General features: G+C 40.8%; 1 protein-coding gene across 3 annotated transcripts; it reads left to right on the top strand.

The window, feature by feature from the left end:
* Positions 1 to 413: 413 nt before the first annotated feature.
* On the top strand, positions 414 to 18188 carry hnf1ba (HNF1 homeobox Ba). 3 transcript variants are annotated; one of them, XR_014888195.1, is made up of 11 exons: positions 414 to 1034; positions 2858 to 3057; positions 3317 to 3584; positions 3672 to 3895; positions 10439 to 10593; positions 11694 to 11820; positions 11902 to 12084; positions 12580 to 12692; positions 13025 to 13069; positions 16228 to 16785; positions 17544 to 18188. XR_014888195.1 is itself a non-coding variant. In XM_085243807.1 (10 exons), the coding sequence occupies exons 1-10, from the start codon at positions 664 to 666 to the stop codon at positions 16246 to 16248; spliced, it is 1707 nt and encodes a 568-aa protein (XP_085099933.1). In that variant the 5' UTR covers positions 414 to 663; the 3' UTR covers positions 16249 to 18188. The 3 variants fall into 3 exon arrangements, 2 of the variants coding, with proteins under 2 accessions (XP_085099933.1, XP_085099934.1); XM_085243807.1 differs by having other exon boundaries at positions 16228 to 18188; XM_085243808.1 differs by lacking the exon at positions 13025 to 13069 and having other exon boundaries at positions 415 to 1034; positions 16228 to 18188.
* The last annotated feature ends 1290 nt before the right edge of the window (positions 18189 to 19478 follow it).

Consider the following 19478-nt stretch of genomic DNA (forward strand, 5'->3'; position numbering starts at 1 on the left):
TATGTGGCAATAATTTCCAAAAAATGTAAAAACAGATGGCTTATTAGAGGCTTTAACAATAAACAACATCTAATTTACAACAAAAAACACAAAAACAAACAAACAAAAAATAAACCCCACACACGGAGAAAAAAATTCCAACACACAAATAAAGTTAAATAGCCAAAAAAGTACTTGTACTGTACTAGCTGAACTCTGTCCCTAACTGTCTCGGTGCTTTTATGGAATAAAACTACTGATCCAGCGCAGCTGAATATGCGCAGCCCTTCTTAGTCTTTATGGCATATACAACAGGGTCCGAAGTCCACGAAAGTTTTGCTGATAAGGGGGGCCAATAAAAGCAGCCGTGCAGCAGTGTAAACACGTCTGCCTCGGCGCAAAGCGGCCCTTATTCTGTGGATTTACATAAAAGCTCCCATCAGCCGGCCCACTCATTACCATGTTTTATATTCCCCCGCTCTCAGAAAGCATCATGGCAAAGTAGCTCCATCCCTCCCCTTCAACAGGGAAGTGAAGCAGCTTCTCGGAGCAGGTGTCAGCAGCCGAAAGCCAGAGAGGGAGAAAGGAACTTTATTTTGACTTTCCTTTTGGTCTTTTCCCCACGATCCTCCCTTTCAACCCTCGGCTCCAGCGCGCACACCGTAGGCCTATGTGGTGTTTTTAATGTTCTTTAAAATGGTGTCGAAACTGACATCCTTGCAGCAGGAGCTCCTTAACGCCCTGCTGGACTCAGGAGTTACCAAAGATGTTCTGATCCAGGCCTTAGACGACCTGGACCCCAGCCCGCCGAACTTTGGAGTAAAACTGGAGAACTTGCCCATGTCGCCTCAGAGCGGCAAGATGAACGGAGGGGACGCAGATACGAAGCCCGTTTTCCTCACGCTCACCAACGGCCACAGCAAGGGCAAGCTTTCCGGCGACGAGGGCTCCGAGGACGGGGACGACTACGACACCCCGCCGATACTAAAGGAACTCCAATCGCTCAACACGGAGGAGGCCGCGGAGCAGAGGGCGGAGGTGGAGCGCATGTTGGCGTAAGTTCTCCTGACAAATTTCTATCTTCTAAAAAGTTTATATTATTTTTTTGAAATTTTATTTTTTTTATGGCAGACGAGAAGACAAGAAAGTGAAATTTGCGCTTATGCTCGCTTACTTTTATCCGTCTGAGCTCGCCCAATGTGCTCTTAATTTAGAAGTTTACGCCTTTTTCAAATCAGGTTTTTAACATGTTAAAAAATATACAATAATAATAGGCAGTAATATCCCTAAAACACTTTTCAGGCTTTGTTTACAATTTTAAAATAACCCGCCACGATTAGGTTTTCACTTTCTGGTTACTAATTATCCACACGGATTATTATTTCTTTACCTTTGCAAAATATCAGCTGAACTTACTTCTATTTATTATTAACTATAGCTACTCCACCTCTCGACGATAAAAACGCCGGGCGCACGGACTCCACAAAAATAAAGTAACGATACAACTTCTATTATTATTATTATTATTATTGTTATTATTATTATTATTATTATTATTATTATTATTATTATTATTATTAAATCAATTTGACTGTGACAATTTTTTTGTTTTTCCGGTTCTTCCTCTGTCTGTAAACCCCTCTCACGGAAAAATAATATCCCATCACGAAGCCATTTCTTTCTAATTATCACCGTTCAAACCACTCATCGTCGTTGAACTAATATTTGAGGCTCTATCATCCACTAACAGCACCGGAAGAATATCAAAACGAACCCACGTGTAGTTAAGTTATTATTAATTTTATTCTATAAATCATCAACTGAAAGATACACAGTGGCGTGTGATTAGAGTGAATGGAGATCTGGTTATTCATTGTCAAAAGTTATAAACTAACATCTCCCACTTAACCCACAGACTTAGATGTAGGCCTCCACATTCTCCAAAACAAACAGACGTGCGCAGATTTGCAATAATTACCGATGTCCGAGTGTCTGGGCCTGTTAGTGTCTGATTGCACGGTAAGGCTCAATTTCCACTCGTCTCTTTTTTAAATAGACACCGCTGCAACAAAAATTAACCAGAATATAAAGGTACAGTTTTACCACTTAAACTTAAAATTTGAAGTTAAATTTATATATGATATAAATTCCATACAACTTAATGTAGTTTTTTTTTTTAAAATCACTTAACGGAGTTTTCCTTGAGGTTAAATTTTAATTTTAGAGCCTAATATATGACTGTAACCTAAGGTTTGATTATCATCTTAAGAAATTCTGCATTTTTACATTTTTAAAGAATATCCTGCTGTTTGTGCTATACTAAATTATGTCTTGTTTTATTTTTTATTTTATACTTTGAGTAGATCAGATATTTAAAGTTAAGACAGCCTATGTAAAGTTTGTTTTATGGTTTTAATTTCGATTTTTACTCTTTCTATATTAAATCGAAGAGTTTAGGTAACAATGCTGCTTAAATCTACTCTGAGCTGAACTAACCTTTGGAAATATTTACAGCTCACTGAGCAGGCTGGAATAATAAATGGGTTGTCTGTGTTGGAGACTCTTTATTTTTACAAACCCCTTAAACTCCAGGCTTTGAAAACAGGGAAACAACAAAAGGGAACAAGTTCATGACTAGTTGTTTCACTTTTATATTTACTTTAAATATGAACTTTTAAAACCATTTCCACATCTGAAATGATACAATCTCACATGAACTAGTGATTTAATAGCATGACTATTCCAGAACTCTTTATTTGAGCCTCAAAGTTTGAGTAAATGGTGGATTTTCTTTTCATAACTTTCCCCTGAACGCTGCACGTACTTGAGTGCTGCAATGAACCATGTTTTCTGCCCCTGTTGTTCTAACTGAACGCAGAGAGGATCCATGGCGTGCTGCCCGCATGATCAAAGGTTACATGCAGCAGCACAACATCCCCCAACGCGAGGTGGTGGACATCACAGGGCTGAACCAGTCTCACCTTTCCCAGCACCTCAACAAAGGAACGCCCATGAAAACACAGAAGCGAGCGGCCCTTTACACCTGGTATGTCAGGAAACAGCGGGAAATTCTACGACGTAAGTTAATATTTGAGTTTCTCACAGCTTGGCCACAGCCTGAAATGTTTAGCTGGCAGCAGCACGCTGCTTTATTTGGGTTTGAAACCTGTAGGGATATCATGTTTCCTCACCCTGAAGAATGGCATGTACATGCAACTATTTTTCATTATGCATCAAAAGTGAAAATGCATCTAATTTATACATTCAAAGTGCCAAACTTTGTATAAGAAAGCATTTTGATATCAGCGTTATTGAACAAGCCTCTTCTTATTTTCAGAGTTCAACCAGGCAGCTCATGGTCCTGGCAGCAGTATGGCTGACAAAGGAAATCCAGATCAGGGTTATTATTTTGCAGAGTTCAATCCATCCGGTCAGAGCATGGGTCAGCCCGGTGAAGAGGTGGGCATCGAACCCTCCTGTAAGAAAATGAGGCGCAACCGCTTCAAATGGGGGCCTGCGTCCCAGCAAATCCTGTACCAGGCCTACGAGCGGCAGAAGAACCCCAGCAAGGAGGAGCGGGAGGCTTTGGTGGAGGAGTGTAACAGGTAGACACACATGAGGTCACTTTTAGCACAAAAATGCTGCCCGTGCAGTGCTACCACCACATTCTCACCTGGTGTTGTTCCCCGCAGAGCTGAGTGTCTTCAGAGAGGTGTCTCCCCCTCCAAAGCTCAAGGCCTCGGCTCTAATCTGGTCACGGAAGTGCGAGTCTACAACTGGTTCGCCAACCGGCGTAAAGAGGAAGCCTTCAGGCAGAAGTTGGCCATGGATGCAATCACTGCTCCGAGCCACGGCATCAACCCTCTGCTCTCTCATGGCTCACCGCATCATCCCCAGGCCAGCGCTTCACCTCCAAGTAAGATGTCAAGTGGTGATGCTTTGCAAGCGGTTCGGCAGATTACACATGCTAACATCAGCCTATGGGAGACTTGATGACGGTGGCGCAAAAGGTGCATGATTTCATTTTCTTTGGTGTAAAACTATTTTGAGGAAAGCACAGAGGCTCACAGTTGATGTGATCAGAGAGCCAGAGAAAGACAGGACAAGTGATCAATGAGCGTGAGTGAGTGAGCTGAGCGAGTGGCATTGTTATTCTGATCTTTGAAAACACTGAGAACAATCCACATTGTACCTGCAATCTCCACTCCAAAGTCAGCATGGAGAGGCATGATACAAAGGGCAGCAACCCCGTGACAGGCCAGGGTCAGGCCAGGGTCATAGAAGGGGGAACAGACATCACCTCGATGTACCACCTTCATTTCCACATTTCCTCCTTCCATCGAGTTTTCTAAGGACTCACGGAGTTGCCAAAACAAGGAGAAGGCTGTGGACTGTTGCTCTGACCATTTCACCTTGCCTTTATGTTTGCATCCAAACTAATTAGTATTGACTGAGTTTACCTAGCGTATACTACATAAAACAAAGCAGCTAGGGCTCACAGAGCATTATCCCCATGCCATCACTCACCCTCCATAAACCTCTGTGTTCAGAGACTCACTCAGATCCCATTGTTATCCTCTTGTGTTCGAACACGAGTCCAGCTTTGAAGGGGAGACTAATGGTTTGCTTTGTCTTGCTCTTTTACCTTTCCATAAACTGGTCCCACTTGTGGATTGTCTATTTGCTTAAGGTTTTTTGTCTCCTTGTTTTTGTTGAGAACACCTGAGCAGGCCTGGATATCAGGATGCAAAGAAAGGAAGGTTTGGTGCATGGCGGAGAGCACTTTGTTTCACCAAAATCTCTCTGCTGGCTGCTTACAAGGTGTCCTGCTGGCATCATGCTGACAGCATCAGCTGTTTTTCAGTGTCATCCCCTGAACTGACAATAATATCCCAGTGGGGCACCTCATTGCGTTGCTAGGGCACGGCCTGTATTATGCATGCTTAATGGACAATTAAAATCCTTTGCTGCTACATCTCCCAGGCCTTTGATAAGGGGCTCCTCTGATTCTACTCTCTATACTCTGCTCCAGCAGGTGGTCCCATTGTCTGTGGTGTATTAGAAGACTGCAGTCACTGTAACCTAGGTTCATTTATCTTGGCTGGGCCTGGAGGAGGACTGAATTTAAAGCCCCCCCTCCTCACCTTCATGGACATTAGTATAGTTGCTGAGGCTGGTCGCAGACTTGGAGCAGCAGGAGCTGTCCACTGTGGTATTGGCTCTTTTCTGGCCAGACAGGACTGATGACCCCTTCTTCGCCTATAGAGAAAGCTGGTAACCCCCCTCCTTAAACTGCCGCCACACCTTCAGTCTTACAAGGGAGGTCACTTCTGGGTCATTTCAAAGGAACTCCTCTTAGTCAGGGAGTTTTTATTGATTTTGCTTTGGTTCGTTGATCAGTTGGTCACAACTGGATAGACAGTCAAACAGTGTGACGTGCATTTTTGGTGGTGACCTTTTTAGGAAATGAAACTGATCTTTCAAGCAGATTGCTTACAGTATTTTATAGCAGCCGTCTGTGTCGTCCCATGTAATAAGTGCCTAATATTCATCCACTCATGTTTACTGAGCTTATCAAAAGCATCTTATTTAGCCGTTATTCTTTAAAGTAGGAGCTCCTCAAACAAATTTATAGGTGTCATTAAAATGGTATGGTTATCAATCAGCATTTTCTTGGCCAAAGAAAAAATAAAAATGAATGAAAATCATTCAAAAATCCAAATTTTTGTATTGAAGTTCTGCGTTTTACAATTATTTTTTTTTAAAGCTGAATCTAAAAAAGCCTGATGTCTTCTGTATACCCTTTTACAGTGAGGCTAACCTAACAGTGAGCTACTGTTAGTTTCATCAACAAAACTGGGAGTTTTCAGCATGAAAGTTACTTTTACTCTTTATGCAAAAAGTCCTTTTTTTATCAGCAGGAGCAGTCAGTATCTGCATGGCTCCACCAAGGCTAAAAATTCCCTCCACAAACTGAGTTCCTGGATCCAGAAGGATGTCTGGATTGTATTAGATTTTAATATATTCTAAAAATGGTGGTTTTAAATTATTCTGTTTTACTTTGATAGGAATATGTAAAAGCAATCTTACATGAATTCAGATTTCCATGGACAAAAGCGAATCACGTGCATGTTAGTCCAAGCTGCTAAAACATTCGTGTCATTTATTGAGTTATTCTGCTAACAAGCAGACAAACAAATCGGACCAATCACGTAACCTGGTTTGTGAAGATAATGCTTGTCTTTTTGTTAAGCAGGATTCTGAATAGACAACTTTTGCTTGTGATGGAGTGTTTTAGATTGATGGTAATTTGACAGCTGAAGCTAAATTGCGCTGTGTAAGCTGAACTGTGTTGTTCTGCACGTTACCAAACTAGCAAACTCAGAAGTTCCAGATCAGATACAGTAGCATGTGTGGGTTGTGTTGCTTTCTGTAACCTCAGGCTAGCTTAAAACAGGGACACACACACAGAAGGAATGGCCTAGCTCTGCACTTTCCAGTGCTCCCAGAGTGCTACAAAGAGGAGACTGGCTACGTCCTGCAGAGACCCAGGAGGTCTGTCATATTCAGCGGCACTACAATGAGCACTGCCTGGGGTTGGGGAGGCAGGCTTTGATATTACATGGGTCACACAGGGAGCTAGAGGCTTTTAAACCTGCTGAAGGTCCATGCTACCACTCCCATCCTGAAGTTCTCGCCCTCCCCCTGCTCTCAAAAAGCAAGTTGCAGTTTTTTTTCTTGACTGGGCCGTCAAAAAGACTAGAAACCCTAGTTTCTAACTTTAGTTTGTGGAAGTCTGAGCTTCCCTGCAGCTTAAATTACTACAGAAGCCAAAGAAACAAAACTCTCCTGAATAGCATCCTTTAAGAGGTGGCCCAGCTCCGAGATAACTGACTTTTTATGAGTCCTCCTCTATTGTGTGGCAATGGGGGTCATGAGTCCAATGGAGTGCTTTATTGTTCTGTGGCAGTGTTTACAAGGCACGGCGGGGTGTTGTGGGGTTGATAGTATGTTGCAGGACACAATATGATGTCTGTTGGCCGTACAAAATGGAGGACAGGTACTTTAGAGGATGAAATATGACAGCAGCTTTGAAGTAGCTGCATTTTAACTATCCATATTCAAAGCAATAGCTCCGCATTATCAGATGTGCTTGCATGAAATATGTTTGCTTTACTGGCGATAGTTAAATGAAAAGATTGCTATTACTTGCATATCTCTTAAATGAGAAGCTTAACAAGAGTTCGTATTTTAAAAGAAAGACTTGGAGCAGGAGTGAAAAACTTTAAAATCAGCATCTAGAAGATCTGGAAGCTCACCCAGTAACAGGTTATCGGATTTCCTAAACCTGTACAAAGACAGATTTCGGCAAATGTAGAGAAATGGTGTCTCAAGATTGTTATGGTTAAAGCTGTAGATGCATTGATAAAGATGGAGCTGTAAACTACAGCGATTTCATGATTAGTGGTTTTGGCAAAATCTCATTAGAAGCAAACTAAACTATACGATTTGCACAGCAACACCTAGAAATCGATGTCCCTCTCATTGCTCACCTATTGTGTCAAAGCCTCTCCCTCTTTTTATCTCGAAATGTGTGCATATCAATACTTCCGACTTCTGCAGGGTGTTCCGGCTGTCACACCTGGGTCAGGGACGTGGGACTTGGGGAAGATGATGTTGATCTTAGTGCAAACAGAGTCTGTCTCTGCACTGTTACTGAGGGAGGGAAGCACTGTGTGACAGTGCGAGGTTGAAACCACAGGATAAGAATGTGTTTGGCATTGCTTGTAATTGTGTAATGTTTACTCTGTTGATATCAGAGGGAGGCCTGCATCAGCAAACATACATTTGATTGTCAGTTGGGAGGTGGAGCATTCCTATGGGCCTCCAGTGAGAGACAGAAAGTAGTCTAGACGGGGGATAAAGTGATGTCATTAAATTTATTCTCATCGATTCACTGTGAATCTCTTTAAACTGTTTGAAATATAACAAAAACTTGAAAGTTTGGAATGTGGACTGTAACTAGGCTCCCAGTTTTATAAGACACTTTTTATTCTCATTTTCAGTTCCATTTTTATTTACTCTATGGCAGTTTCTTAGTATGATTACCAATTGAAAAAATGTCATTATCTATCATTCTGAGTTTGCATGCTGGGCGTTGGACCAGAGCCTCTCATACAAGCTGTTTTAGTCTCATCTCCTTTAGGCCAGCCTCCAACTTTCTTGTGATTGGCTGCCACTTGCAAACAGAAGGATAGGTCTCCAGTAGGGGGATTTGAGAAGACCGGCTTAACTAATCTGACTAATCTTAACTAAGTAACGGATTATCAGAGACTGAAACAGACACCCAATAGAAATGGCTAAATTATTGAAATGAAAATGTGAAAAAACAAAACAAACAGCAAATCAACACAATGGCTAGCAATTAAAAATGTTAGCTAGTGGTATAAATAAGCAAATAAATATTTAACTAAAACGTCTTAATAAAAAGCTTGTATAGTTAACTAAAAATATAAATAAAAAATTGGATATCTTGATTGAATGTGCAGATTTTTCATTAGATAATAGTTTGGGTAAATAAACAAAAAGGTTTTAGCTGATAGAATAGATAAACAAAAATGGTAACTAGTGATTACTAATCGTTAACTGACAGCAGAGATGAATACATAGAAATATTGGGTAAAACTGACGATAAGGAAATTTTAATGTTTAGCTAATATATATAAAAGGGGGCTATAAAGGATTAACAGTACAGATAACAGTTTAAATTGCTAGCTGAAATTATGCTGAAGGTAAACAAATAAAAATAATTAGGTAATAGTATTGATAAATAAAGCCCCAGTATTGAGTACCCAAGTTAAATAGGTAGCACAAACACAAAACCTGAAAGACATAGCTGACAAATCTTAATTTCACCTGTTTAGTATTGACAAGCTAATGTTTCCGCCATTTGGCCTTCAATTCATGCTAGTGCTACCTATCACACTAGAGTTATATGATTTAGATTTAGCATCGTGCATAAATGTGCTGAATCTGTGCTGCTCGTATTTAGTGAGTGAAACAAATAAACAATTAGCTGAAATCATGTAACAGCAAGTTTAGCTAGCAAAAACACAAATAAAATGTGGATGCTTTTGGTTGAAAGTACAGATAACAGCTGAAACTATTAGCTAATAGCACAGATAAACAAATTGAAATACAAATTGAAATATCTCGTTACAAATATATATCTGTTTAAAGTACAGCTAAAAGTTAAAATTATTAAAATTGCTAAAAGTAGATAAAATAGTTGGATAATAATATAGATAAAACTCCAGTTTTGAGTACCTAAAGGCACCTAAATAGCACTAATAGTACAAAACTTTAGATAAATAGCTGACAAATCTTTATTTCAGCAATTTATTTTTGCTATGCCATTAAAAATGCTAATGTTTTGGCTCTGCAACCATCATTACAGTTTTGTGCTAGTGTTACTTATTATGGAGTTATATGATTTTGATTTAGCATCATTTACTGAGAAGGCACATCCTCTTCAGAGACTGAAACAAATAAGATTCTTAGCTGGAAATACACAATGAAAATTTTTTAAATATCTGGGTAAAAATGTAAAAAAAAACCAAAAAAAAAAAAAACCCCAGGTATTTTTGTACAAAGTACGAAAAAGTACAGATAACAATTGAAATTATTGGACAATAGTATAGATAAACACATAAAAATGTTAGTTAGAAATACATTGCTAATATATTGCTAGCTACAAATATGAATAAAAATGGGATTAGTTAACAGTATGGCTAACAGTTGGAAGCTAAATACACTGGAATAAAAGCTGATGATATTTAATATATTAGCTAAAACATCGAAAACCCCATTTAATATGTTCCTAAGCATAATGTACAACTATTAAGTGAAACAGTAGCCTAAAGTAGTGGAGGAAATGTGAAAGTAAAGTTAACATTAGAGTCTAAATGATATACTTTTTAGACAATTCATTAAGTACAGCTACCATTACTCTTAATGACAGTTATTAAAATACCTTGGACCAAATATATTGCTCTATAAGGTGAAAAATAAAAAAGCACTAGGGACAACCTTTGTTCAAACTGAATATCTTTTCGTAACCCTGACGTAATACAAACATCATTGGTAATGTTTGTATGCTGGTCACAGAGTCTGATGGGAGTCCTGCTTATGTGAGTGCATGTACACAGTGAATGGCCTTGGCTAAGCTGCTCAGATAGCAGCAGTGGACGGGTCACTGTCTTTGTTTGCTCAGTCCTCCCCTATCCGAGTCAAAGAGCAGGTGAGTGCGGTGGGTTGGAGTGACAGTGTCACTGCTCAGCACTGACGAGCCAATGCTCTTCACTGCCCTATATACCTGCAATAGTTGCAGCACACAGCGACCGTGAGGCAAGACAAGTTAAGTTAACCTGCTCTCTCTCTGGTTCTCTCTCTCTCTCAGTGAGATACGGGCAAGTTCCCAGTGAGGTCACCTCCTCCTCGGCCATCAGTCACCACAGTAGCAACGCAATGGCGACCAGCCAGTCAGTGCTCCAGCAGGTGTCTCCGGGAGGACTGGACCACAGCCACAGTCTGCTGTCACCCGACGCCAAGATGGTGAGTGAACACACCTGGGCCCTGGTGGCCTCAGATTAGATAAGAACCTGCCTGCGTTTAGCATAAACGTACAAAGTAGGTTCCTGAACCTCCTCTCCCATGGACGTGCTGGCAAGAGCCAACAATTAGCACATTGTGCTGCTGTGTTTGGAAGGTGGAGCCACGGTGGCTGTACTAGCAGGCAGCCATCACCAAAGTGCACCAGGCATGTTCATCTCTCAGCCAATAAACCTGACAAAGAAACATTCTGTTCCTATTGATTAAATGCCTCACAAAGAGGAGCCAAAGGTGGAGTGTTGCTTGTTCTGCCAGAGAAATGACGCCAACATTTGATCATGCCCGATACTTTTTTTTCTGCATCTACTTCTCCCCTTTTCCCTAGTTCAATATTTGATCAGTGATCAGGAAACCTGTGCATACTATCATAGCGTCTGTACAAGTACTTTTAAAAAATGTGCAATGTGCTAATGTCAAAATACAGCATTATTCAAATCATCAGGGATTACAGTATCCGTCCGTTTGAACTGTTTATTTTGTTTGGAAACTGGGGAAAAATTAGTCATACAGCACAGTTTACCTCTGCCCTGCATTATGTGAAATGAGGGCAGGCATTGTAGTGTGCGGCAGGTCAGAGCTGTCAGTTGTTTTACGCAGATGTGAGTCGGGCCAAGTTCTCCTCTGTGGGCAGGAGGCTGTAGTCAAATAAACGCAGCCCCACTGAGGGGGAGGATCCAGATAAAGATTACTGTAAATGTTGGGTGAAGCATTTGTTTGAAGCCACATGCGCGGAGAATGCGCAACGCCAACTCACACAGCCATTTTATTATGATTTTATTTTCCTTGGAATTTTTTTCTTTATCAGTATGTTCTTGTGTGTGATGGGAATTACGCAACTGTGGTGTCGTACAAAAGAATCCGAACTGAGTCAACATTTATGTCTGTTGTTTGTCTAACTGCCAACATCTCTTTCACTTTGAACATGAATTTATGTGAATTTACATAGCCAGTACTCTGATAACTCTGAGTGTAGTGCTCAGCTAAAAACAAATAGTACTGCTATAAAACTGTACTGTAATTTTATTTCCATGATCTCTTTACAGATTTCAGGTTCAGGTGGAGGACTTCCTCCGGTCAGCACACTCACAAACATCCACAGTTCCCATCACAGCCATCAGCAGACACAGAACCTCATCATGCCTCTGTCTGGAGTCATGGCCATAGCACAAAGTATGTCTAGCATACATCAATACAAATTTTCGCTTGTTCTAAAGGCACGTGGTGACTGACATCTTACTTGGGTGTCACCAGGTTTAAACACATCGCAGTCTCAAACGGTGCCAGTGATCAACAGCGTGGCGGGAAGTCTTGCAGCGCTCCAGCCGGTGCCGTTTTCCCAGCAGCTCCACAGCCCTCATCAGCAGAGCCTGATGCAGCAGAGTCCGAGCCACATGAGCCAGCAGCCGTTCATGGCCTCCGTCACACACTCACACAGTCAGTAACACATTTTGATTGTTTTTGTCAGTCCAGTAGGCACTAGTATGCATTTTTAACAAGTTTTTGGAGGTTTCTAACATTAGCTTTTAGGCCTTGTGTTAAAACAAAGCACAACTTGTAACCAGACAGTTTTAATGTGTTTATTTAGACATAAAAAAAAACTTTGATGTGATTTGAAGCTTTAATGGGGAGGAGCTCAGAGTAATCCAGCCTAAAACAACACCACAATCAGCCACCATGCTTCCATCTGGTCTGATTTCTCTCTCAAAGTCAGTTTTTGTGGTTTAAAGCAAAGAGTTCCCACCCTGACTCTTAATAACTAAAGCACAAATAAAAGTGGAAGAAGATAGTTTGTAAATGTTGCTGAATATAATATTACACACCAGGTATGCAGCTTCCTCTCTGCAGCTGTAGATCAGCTCTTAACCTTAATAAATATTTACTTGTCCCTGTTATGGAAGTGTAATAATCTATTATGTCTCCCTTTTTCAGTGTATCCGCACAAACAAGAACCCCCGCAATATTCCCACCCGTCACGTTTCTCCTCAGCCATGGTGGTCACAGACGCCAACAGCCCCCTCAGCTCCATATCCTCGAGCAAGACGGTGAGACTTTAACCCCGTGCCACAAACAGCTACAGTTAGACGCACCTTCTGACCGCTTCCCCTACCCGCCGATGATGATTTCAGTTCGAGTAATTACGGGGACATTTGCATGAGAATCACCGTTCAATTTGCATTTTATATTGTAATTCTTTGCAACTGTCGTGTTTCCCTGCTGATGCACAAAAAAAAGAAAAATCCTTCTCACCTTACTCTGACTGAGAGAAACAGCACCATCAAAGCTCGCTGCAACAGCAGGAACTAGATCACAGCAGGGAGAAGTGTGTGTGTGTGTTATGACGGTGTGCTGACTTGTTTGATTCCTGTCACATTAGGACGCTCCTGTAAACAAGATGGTGCAACTTGGGGGTCTCTCCTGGGTAAATACAATTTTATTAGTTCAGTCACGCAGTTTACATGAGTGAAATTATCAAACTCAAACACACATCAAATCACTTAGGACAGTTGTGGCTGTGCACGTTGATCCCTTTGCTTTCTGTTTACGGCTGATGTTCAAACACTTTCATTAGGAGAGACGGATGTATGGATAGGACACTCCTCAGAATTCCTATTTCCTCTTAAACAGCTGTCTAATCAATCACATGTTCCCTCAGCCTGAACGCCTCTTGATTAATGCTCCCTATTTTCACTTTCCTCTGCCCGACGAGACTTACCTCTGCGATCAGGAAATGAGACCTGTTAATCAAAGTTCTCAACCCCTGTGTGCTGCAGCTTTCCTCCATGCTACAGTGAGGCTGGAGATGAGATGGGCTGGGTGAGGGGGCGGCGGCTTTTTTTTTTCTCCTTTTTTTTTTTTCTAATTACATCTCTTCCTCTTTCCTACTTCTCCCTGCTCTCGGTGATCGCTCTAGCCTGAAATGTTGTCCACGGTGCTTTCACACACTCAATTTCCCACGCTGAGACAGAGTGATTGTACCGTGAGCTGCTACTGCCAGACTGATGGCTGCAGGGGAGGATAGCTGAGAACGCTGTGTATCCTGTGAGCAGCAAATAGCAAAAACTCCTCTAACCTAAGTGTTACTGCCTCCTTAAAACTGACTAAAAATAGATGTTGTCACCTGTAGTGGTAGGTCCTTTGTTTAAGTAAAAGCACTAAAACCACTAATGTAAAAATGGTTTTAAACTTTTTTTATTACCTAATATGTTCAACCTATATGGAGATCCCTTTTGTTGGTGAAGCCGTCTGTAATATTTTCGTTTTTGTGAGTTGAACACAACATATTAGCCAAGAAAAAAAAGATATTTATTCTTTATTAATGATATCATGGATCTGTGTGCTCAGATTATCGTTATTGTTTGATAAGAATTGATCTATTTATCGTCTGAATTAATAAGTTAATCGTGTAGCTAAATGCAGTTTTATTAGACCGCATCAAATGGACAAAATATTTAATTTTAAATAAGAATTTTATGAATAATTACATCTTGAAATCTCAGCTTTTTTCTCTACCAGATTATAGCAGGTTATTTTTGTAAAAATGAGGCTTTAGCTGTATTTTGTCATAATATTTTAAACGCATTTTGGGGTAAAATGTTAGCCATAAAGGAAGGGAAGTACAAAGTAGCATAAAATTCCAGACAAAGTGCACATATACTCGGTTATTTTATACCACTTCTTTTTTATTTAGTGACCTGTTAGCCCCAAAGCTTTCCGAGGTATTTTCTTATCAGGACTTTATTTGGATAGGTTTGCCTCCTTGTCGTGACACCAGCATGCTCGGGCTTTATAACACTTGCTGTTTACTAACCTTTCATTATACCTGAGTCTGCTTCAAACTCGCCTCTGCTCAGAGAGCCGCCGTCTAATGACTCAGGTCTTGGCTGCGTGTCAGCTTTATCAGGTGACGCTGTTTGCTGGCTGGGGGGTCACACCGGGGTCAGCTGCCTCCACCCCTAGAGAGGCAGGTGAAAAATAAATTCCACAAACAGTCTAAACGAAGAGAGCGTTTCAATGGAAACGGCTTTTCAGAGTTAGGAGAAGAGGGATGAGGAATGTATTTGGTCAGGTGTGGCGCATCAAGGTGGAGGGCTGCAGGAAGTATTCACTGAAGTAAAAGTAGAAATGTGACACTGCACAAGTAAAAGTCTTGCATTTGCAGTCTTAACTGATAAAAGAAATTTGTTCAGTTAATTCATCTGTATTTTGAAGATCCAGTAAAGGCTAAGCTAACTGGGCAAAGTTGTCTTAATTAATTACTGATGTCAGCGTATGTGAGAAACCATTCTGCCTGAAAAATTTGCTGGCAGCTGCTGCTAACCTTTGAACGTTGCAGTGAATTCAGTATTTTTAGCCCTTCAGCAAGTAGTTTTTGAAACAGACACAAGATTAAAAGTGAACTAAAACCATCCCAGATGATGATGATAACGTGACAGTTGCTCTTTCTCTCTCATTCACATGAATGAAATAGTTGATAGCCTTTATTTACCTCAGCTGCTAAAGGTAACTGGCCTTGTCCTCTGTTTGATCAACCGGTCACGAGTACCGCTGATCCTCTACCCTCTTGCCGTAGAATGCTCTTGTAATAACACGTCTGCTTTAAATTAACAGCCATCAGCTCTCGTTTTGTTTTGTTTTTTAAGAATTAACCCCTCATTTCTTGAAAAGGCTTTTATTTTGAAACATGTGAAGTGAAGTTTGTGAAGAAATACGAATACTGACCGTCTGACAGCTGGTCACTTATTCGGGTGTTATTCTACATAGCAGAGAATAAGTGAAGGAGAAACCATCGCACAGGAGAGAGAGAACATCAGCAGCTCATGGTACTGGTCAGATTGGAGCCGAGGCTGGAGATAGAGTTGACTTTATGAAGCGCTTCTGCTCTTTAACAAATAGGTTTGTAAGGAATGAAGCCCTGGCTGATTGAATCCATGTTTTTGATAAACTGCCTGGCTTTGAATGCTTTTTTGTCTCACAATTAGCTTCATACATTTTGTAGCACATGAAAAACACCATATCTATTCCATTCCATTCAATTGTATTTATATAGCGCCAAATGACAACAACAGTCGCCTCAAGGCGCTTTATATTGTAAAGTAACAAGGTTAACAACTGAAAATCTACACCTGACGGTGCCAGTGTGCTAAAGACGTCTTTCCACTGACCCCAAATGGCTAAAATATCACCTATGGCAGCTTTGTCATTGACTGGTTCTGTTACTTTGGTGGATCATTATAATTTGGTATTAATTAGTGATCGCTTCATTATACTGAGGTATAATATAAAATAAATGCACATTTCTTCTATATATTTGAAACATCAGGTACATGAAATGTTCCCTTTATGCCGTCTAATTCAACCAATATGACAATCGCGCTTCGTTCATTTTTTTAAGCTTATCCATAAACAGCCATTCACCCCATTAACATATAGAAAAGGGTCAGAATGACAGGAATTCACTGTAGTCCATCATCACCGTTGTGTGTCTGTATATGTAAATTACTGGACAGATTGTATTTATTGTTTTATGAAACACAGCCTTGCTTCGTCTGACATTTCTCTCATCCTCCACCTCCACAGTGTCCTCTTCAAGCTTGGTGAGAGCGTCCACCTGACTTCCTCGGTGCCCGGCAACCAGAGCGCATTTTTCCACCCTCTCATCGCGGTGACCATGACAACTCCTAATAACCCGCAACAGCGTGCCGGATGATGAGTCAGTCAACAGACGCAGAGGAGTGACGACGGCGGGCACGGCGGTGGAAATGAGAAAAGGGGACAGTGGAAAAAAAAAAAACCAAACCCCCCCCAACTCACCTGCACCTGAAAGGGAGGAGTCTGGATTTCCCTCTGTGGCACACAAATGATCAACAGGGATGTATGATTTTAACCGAATCTTTTGAAAACAGTGTTCAGTTTTCCATCCTCCCGTCTCTCTCTCTCTCTCTTTTTTTTTGTTTTTAACAATTTGCAGTCATCCTCTGTTGTGACATTACCAAGGAACAAAAATCGGGCACCAAAAACTGCTCACGAACCAGACTGAAGGCTCTGCGATGACTTTAACTGTGATCTAAGGTGGAAATACAAAGTCACGCTGGCACTAAGGGACAGAGACACTGATCTGCTTGTGTGCAGGCCGAGGTAGGACTGGGCTGAAAGCCTTGCGCGTGAGCAGACTACGTGACAATCACAATAACCTTTATTGATCTTGCGTTTGACATTCTAAAAGTCTTCCATGTTATTCTTTCACACTCGGTTTACTGTACTAGCAGTAGTGCAAAGGATGAATGCCTGTTTGTCATTCCCAGTTGTTCAGTGTGTATACTGTGATTGAAAAAGACTTTGACAATCTTGAAAGGACTATGCAATGCGTCTGTAGGTGTATGCAATGCTTTGTATAACTGGATTCTGCACAAAACTCCACACACTTGTACACTGTCAGTGAAAACAGCTGCCTGTAAATAAAAGAAAAGCACATTGGGTGTAAGAGTGACAAAATATGCCAAAGGATAGGAGCTTCGATTGCAGCTGCGTGTCTCATAAGCTACTCTGCCACATTTGTAATCTTGGCCTTGCCTCAGTCGTCGAGGGAAGGACTGAGTCACTGACTCTAAATGTGTCCCTTCCCCTTCAGGAAACCTCTGACTGTTGTTTGCACATAGATTCAGGTGAATTTCAGGAATGGGACCCGCCCTCTCTTTATCTCTCCCACGTCCTTCTTCAATCCGAAATAGTACAAATATTGTTAATAACTCCTCATCATAAAATATATATCACAGGATCTCCCCCCCCCCCCCCCCCCCCCCTTGAGTAGAATGATAATAATGTCAAGTATTCAGAAACAAAACAAACATAAAAGTCAGACAATGTTGTGACAGGAACGGCTCTAATCATTGCAGGATTCCAGAAAGGCTGAGAAATGTCGGGGAGAGGAGCAGCTGCTGTGGGTACAGACGCCCACGCTAACAGTATTAAGGTTTGTTCAGAGAGATACCAAAGTGGGGTTCATGCAAATTTGATATCCCTCCCTCCAGCATCCTTCTTTCTCCCCTCCTCCTTCCCCTCTCTCATAGGTGGATACCTCTGAATCACCTCTTACTCAGTCATACCATTAATTTTGTGTGCCAAAATTCCAAAATCTTGCTTTTGCTCTCTGTCTGAACACACCGTCGCAGGCTCATTAGCTGGACAATAGTGAACCAAATTTAGCACCAACCATGAGTTTTCTTCTTGCTTTAAGAACCTGTGAGACAAAAAAGGCATTTATGCAAACACAACTGGCATGTAAGACGTGGCAGATCCAGTCTCCTGTTCAATATTAGGTCATAATATTGTTATTATTATGTCATTGGTTTGTGACTGTTATAGGCATATTTACTGCCGTCTGATCAGAAGGCACTCGTACTTGTTTGACAGGACATGATTTTCTTTTCCTCCTAATGTATTATTTTTGTATAAAATCGAAATCAATCTTAAATCATTATTTATACTTTGTGAGAAAATATTGGTATTTCAAGTAAAATGTGTTCCTTTTTTCAAACTGACCATGTGTTTGTCGTCATTTTGATTCACAGAGCTCAACAATGGTACATCTATCATTTATAATCATCCATCCACCCACACTGTAACCACCCTGCCCGTTACTGTGTTAAAACTGAGCTGTAAAAGAAATGCAGCGGAGTAAAAACGGCGTTTAAAGTAATATGAAATTTGAAATGGGTTTCTGCCCATTGAGATGAAAAAGTGTTTTAGTGTAAGTACTATCAGTTTATGATGCCAACAAAGATGTAGTCGTGTTGCAGCGTCATAAATCAGCCGCTTTGAAGTTCACAGATCTAAAGTGCACGTTACGCTTCCAGCAATAAGGTCGCTGAACCCTGTTGATAGCACAAATCATTTCAGACTTTACATCTTACTGACACTGAGCACACTCTAAAAAATGTAGTAGCATTACAGTTTTTGCTGAGACATCATATCATGGTTATTTAGGTCAGGATAGTATGATATATAAGTCAGTGCACTGCTTGAACTTTAATTTATTGTACAAGACGCTTCTATAGCTGTTACACTGCAGGGAGCATTTTGCTAGCATGCCTTGAGTTCACTTGTCCCGGACGGGAAAGAGCACAGCAAAGTTCAGGACGTTTACCTTTATCCTGGGATGGAATTGGACCCTTAAATAGTTTAATATGGATAAAAATAATGTGAATTACACTAGTACAAAAAGTAGTCTGTCATAATTTTATTTATTTTTTAAAAAAGTAAAACATTCATATATTCTGTATTCATCACATGCAAATATTTCCTGCCTTTTTGTTTTAATTTTGCTGATTGTGACTTATAACTCGTGAAAATCTGAAGTCCAGTATCTCCGATTATTTGACTATTTCATTTCGAGGTAATTACTACTCAAACAGTTTAAATACTGTGTATCTCTCACTTTAGCTGTGAACACACAGCCACACTCCTCTTTTCAAATGAAATTCAATTTTGCATTTCATTTGGAAATCAAGGCCCTGGAGTCTGGAGGAAGCGTGGGGAGGTGTTTGAGGTCCAGCCTGAGGTTTCTGCCATCTGTGCTGATTTGGTGTGTCATATCTTTGGTGTGTCCTAAGGCAATGCAGCCATCTACCACGACGTTTTAGAGCACGTAATGCTTCGATCCACTCAAAAGGTTTGTGGAGATGATCATTTCTTTTTGCTGCAGAACTTACCACCTGCCTTCAGTGTCAAAACTCCTACCTCGCCTGATGCTTTGGCCCTCACACAGACTCTCTGCCAGTGTTAGGGTCGCTACTCAAAAAAAGTAATGTATTACATATTACTTCTTACTT

Source organism: Mchenga conophoros, linkage group LG14 (genome assembly GCF_057382185.1).
Source record: "Mchenga conophoros isolate Kocher_MC1m ecotype Shallow Benthic linkage group LG14, M_conophoros_male_GT1.1, whole genome shotgun sequence".
In the NCBI taxonomy this organism is placed as follows: Eukaryota; Metazoa; Chordata; class Actinopteri; order Cichliformes; family Cichlidae; genus Mchenga; species Mchenga conophoros.

Coding starts and splice junctions, on each gene's coding strand:
- hnf1ba (XM_085243807.1), top strand. CDS start 664: ATGTTCTTTAAAATGGTGTCGAAACTGACATCCTTGCAGCAGGAGCTC. Junction 1,035..2,857: donor GAGGTGGAGCGCATGTTGGC/GTAAGTTCTCCT, acceptor AACTGAACGCAG/AGAGGATCCATGGCGTGCTG. Junction 11,821..11,901: donor AGTCATGGCCATAGCACAAA/GTATGTCTAGCA, acceptor GGGTGTCACCAG/GTTTAAACACATCGCAGTCT.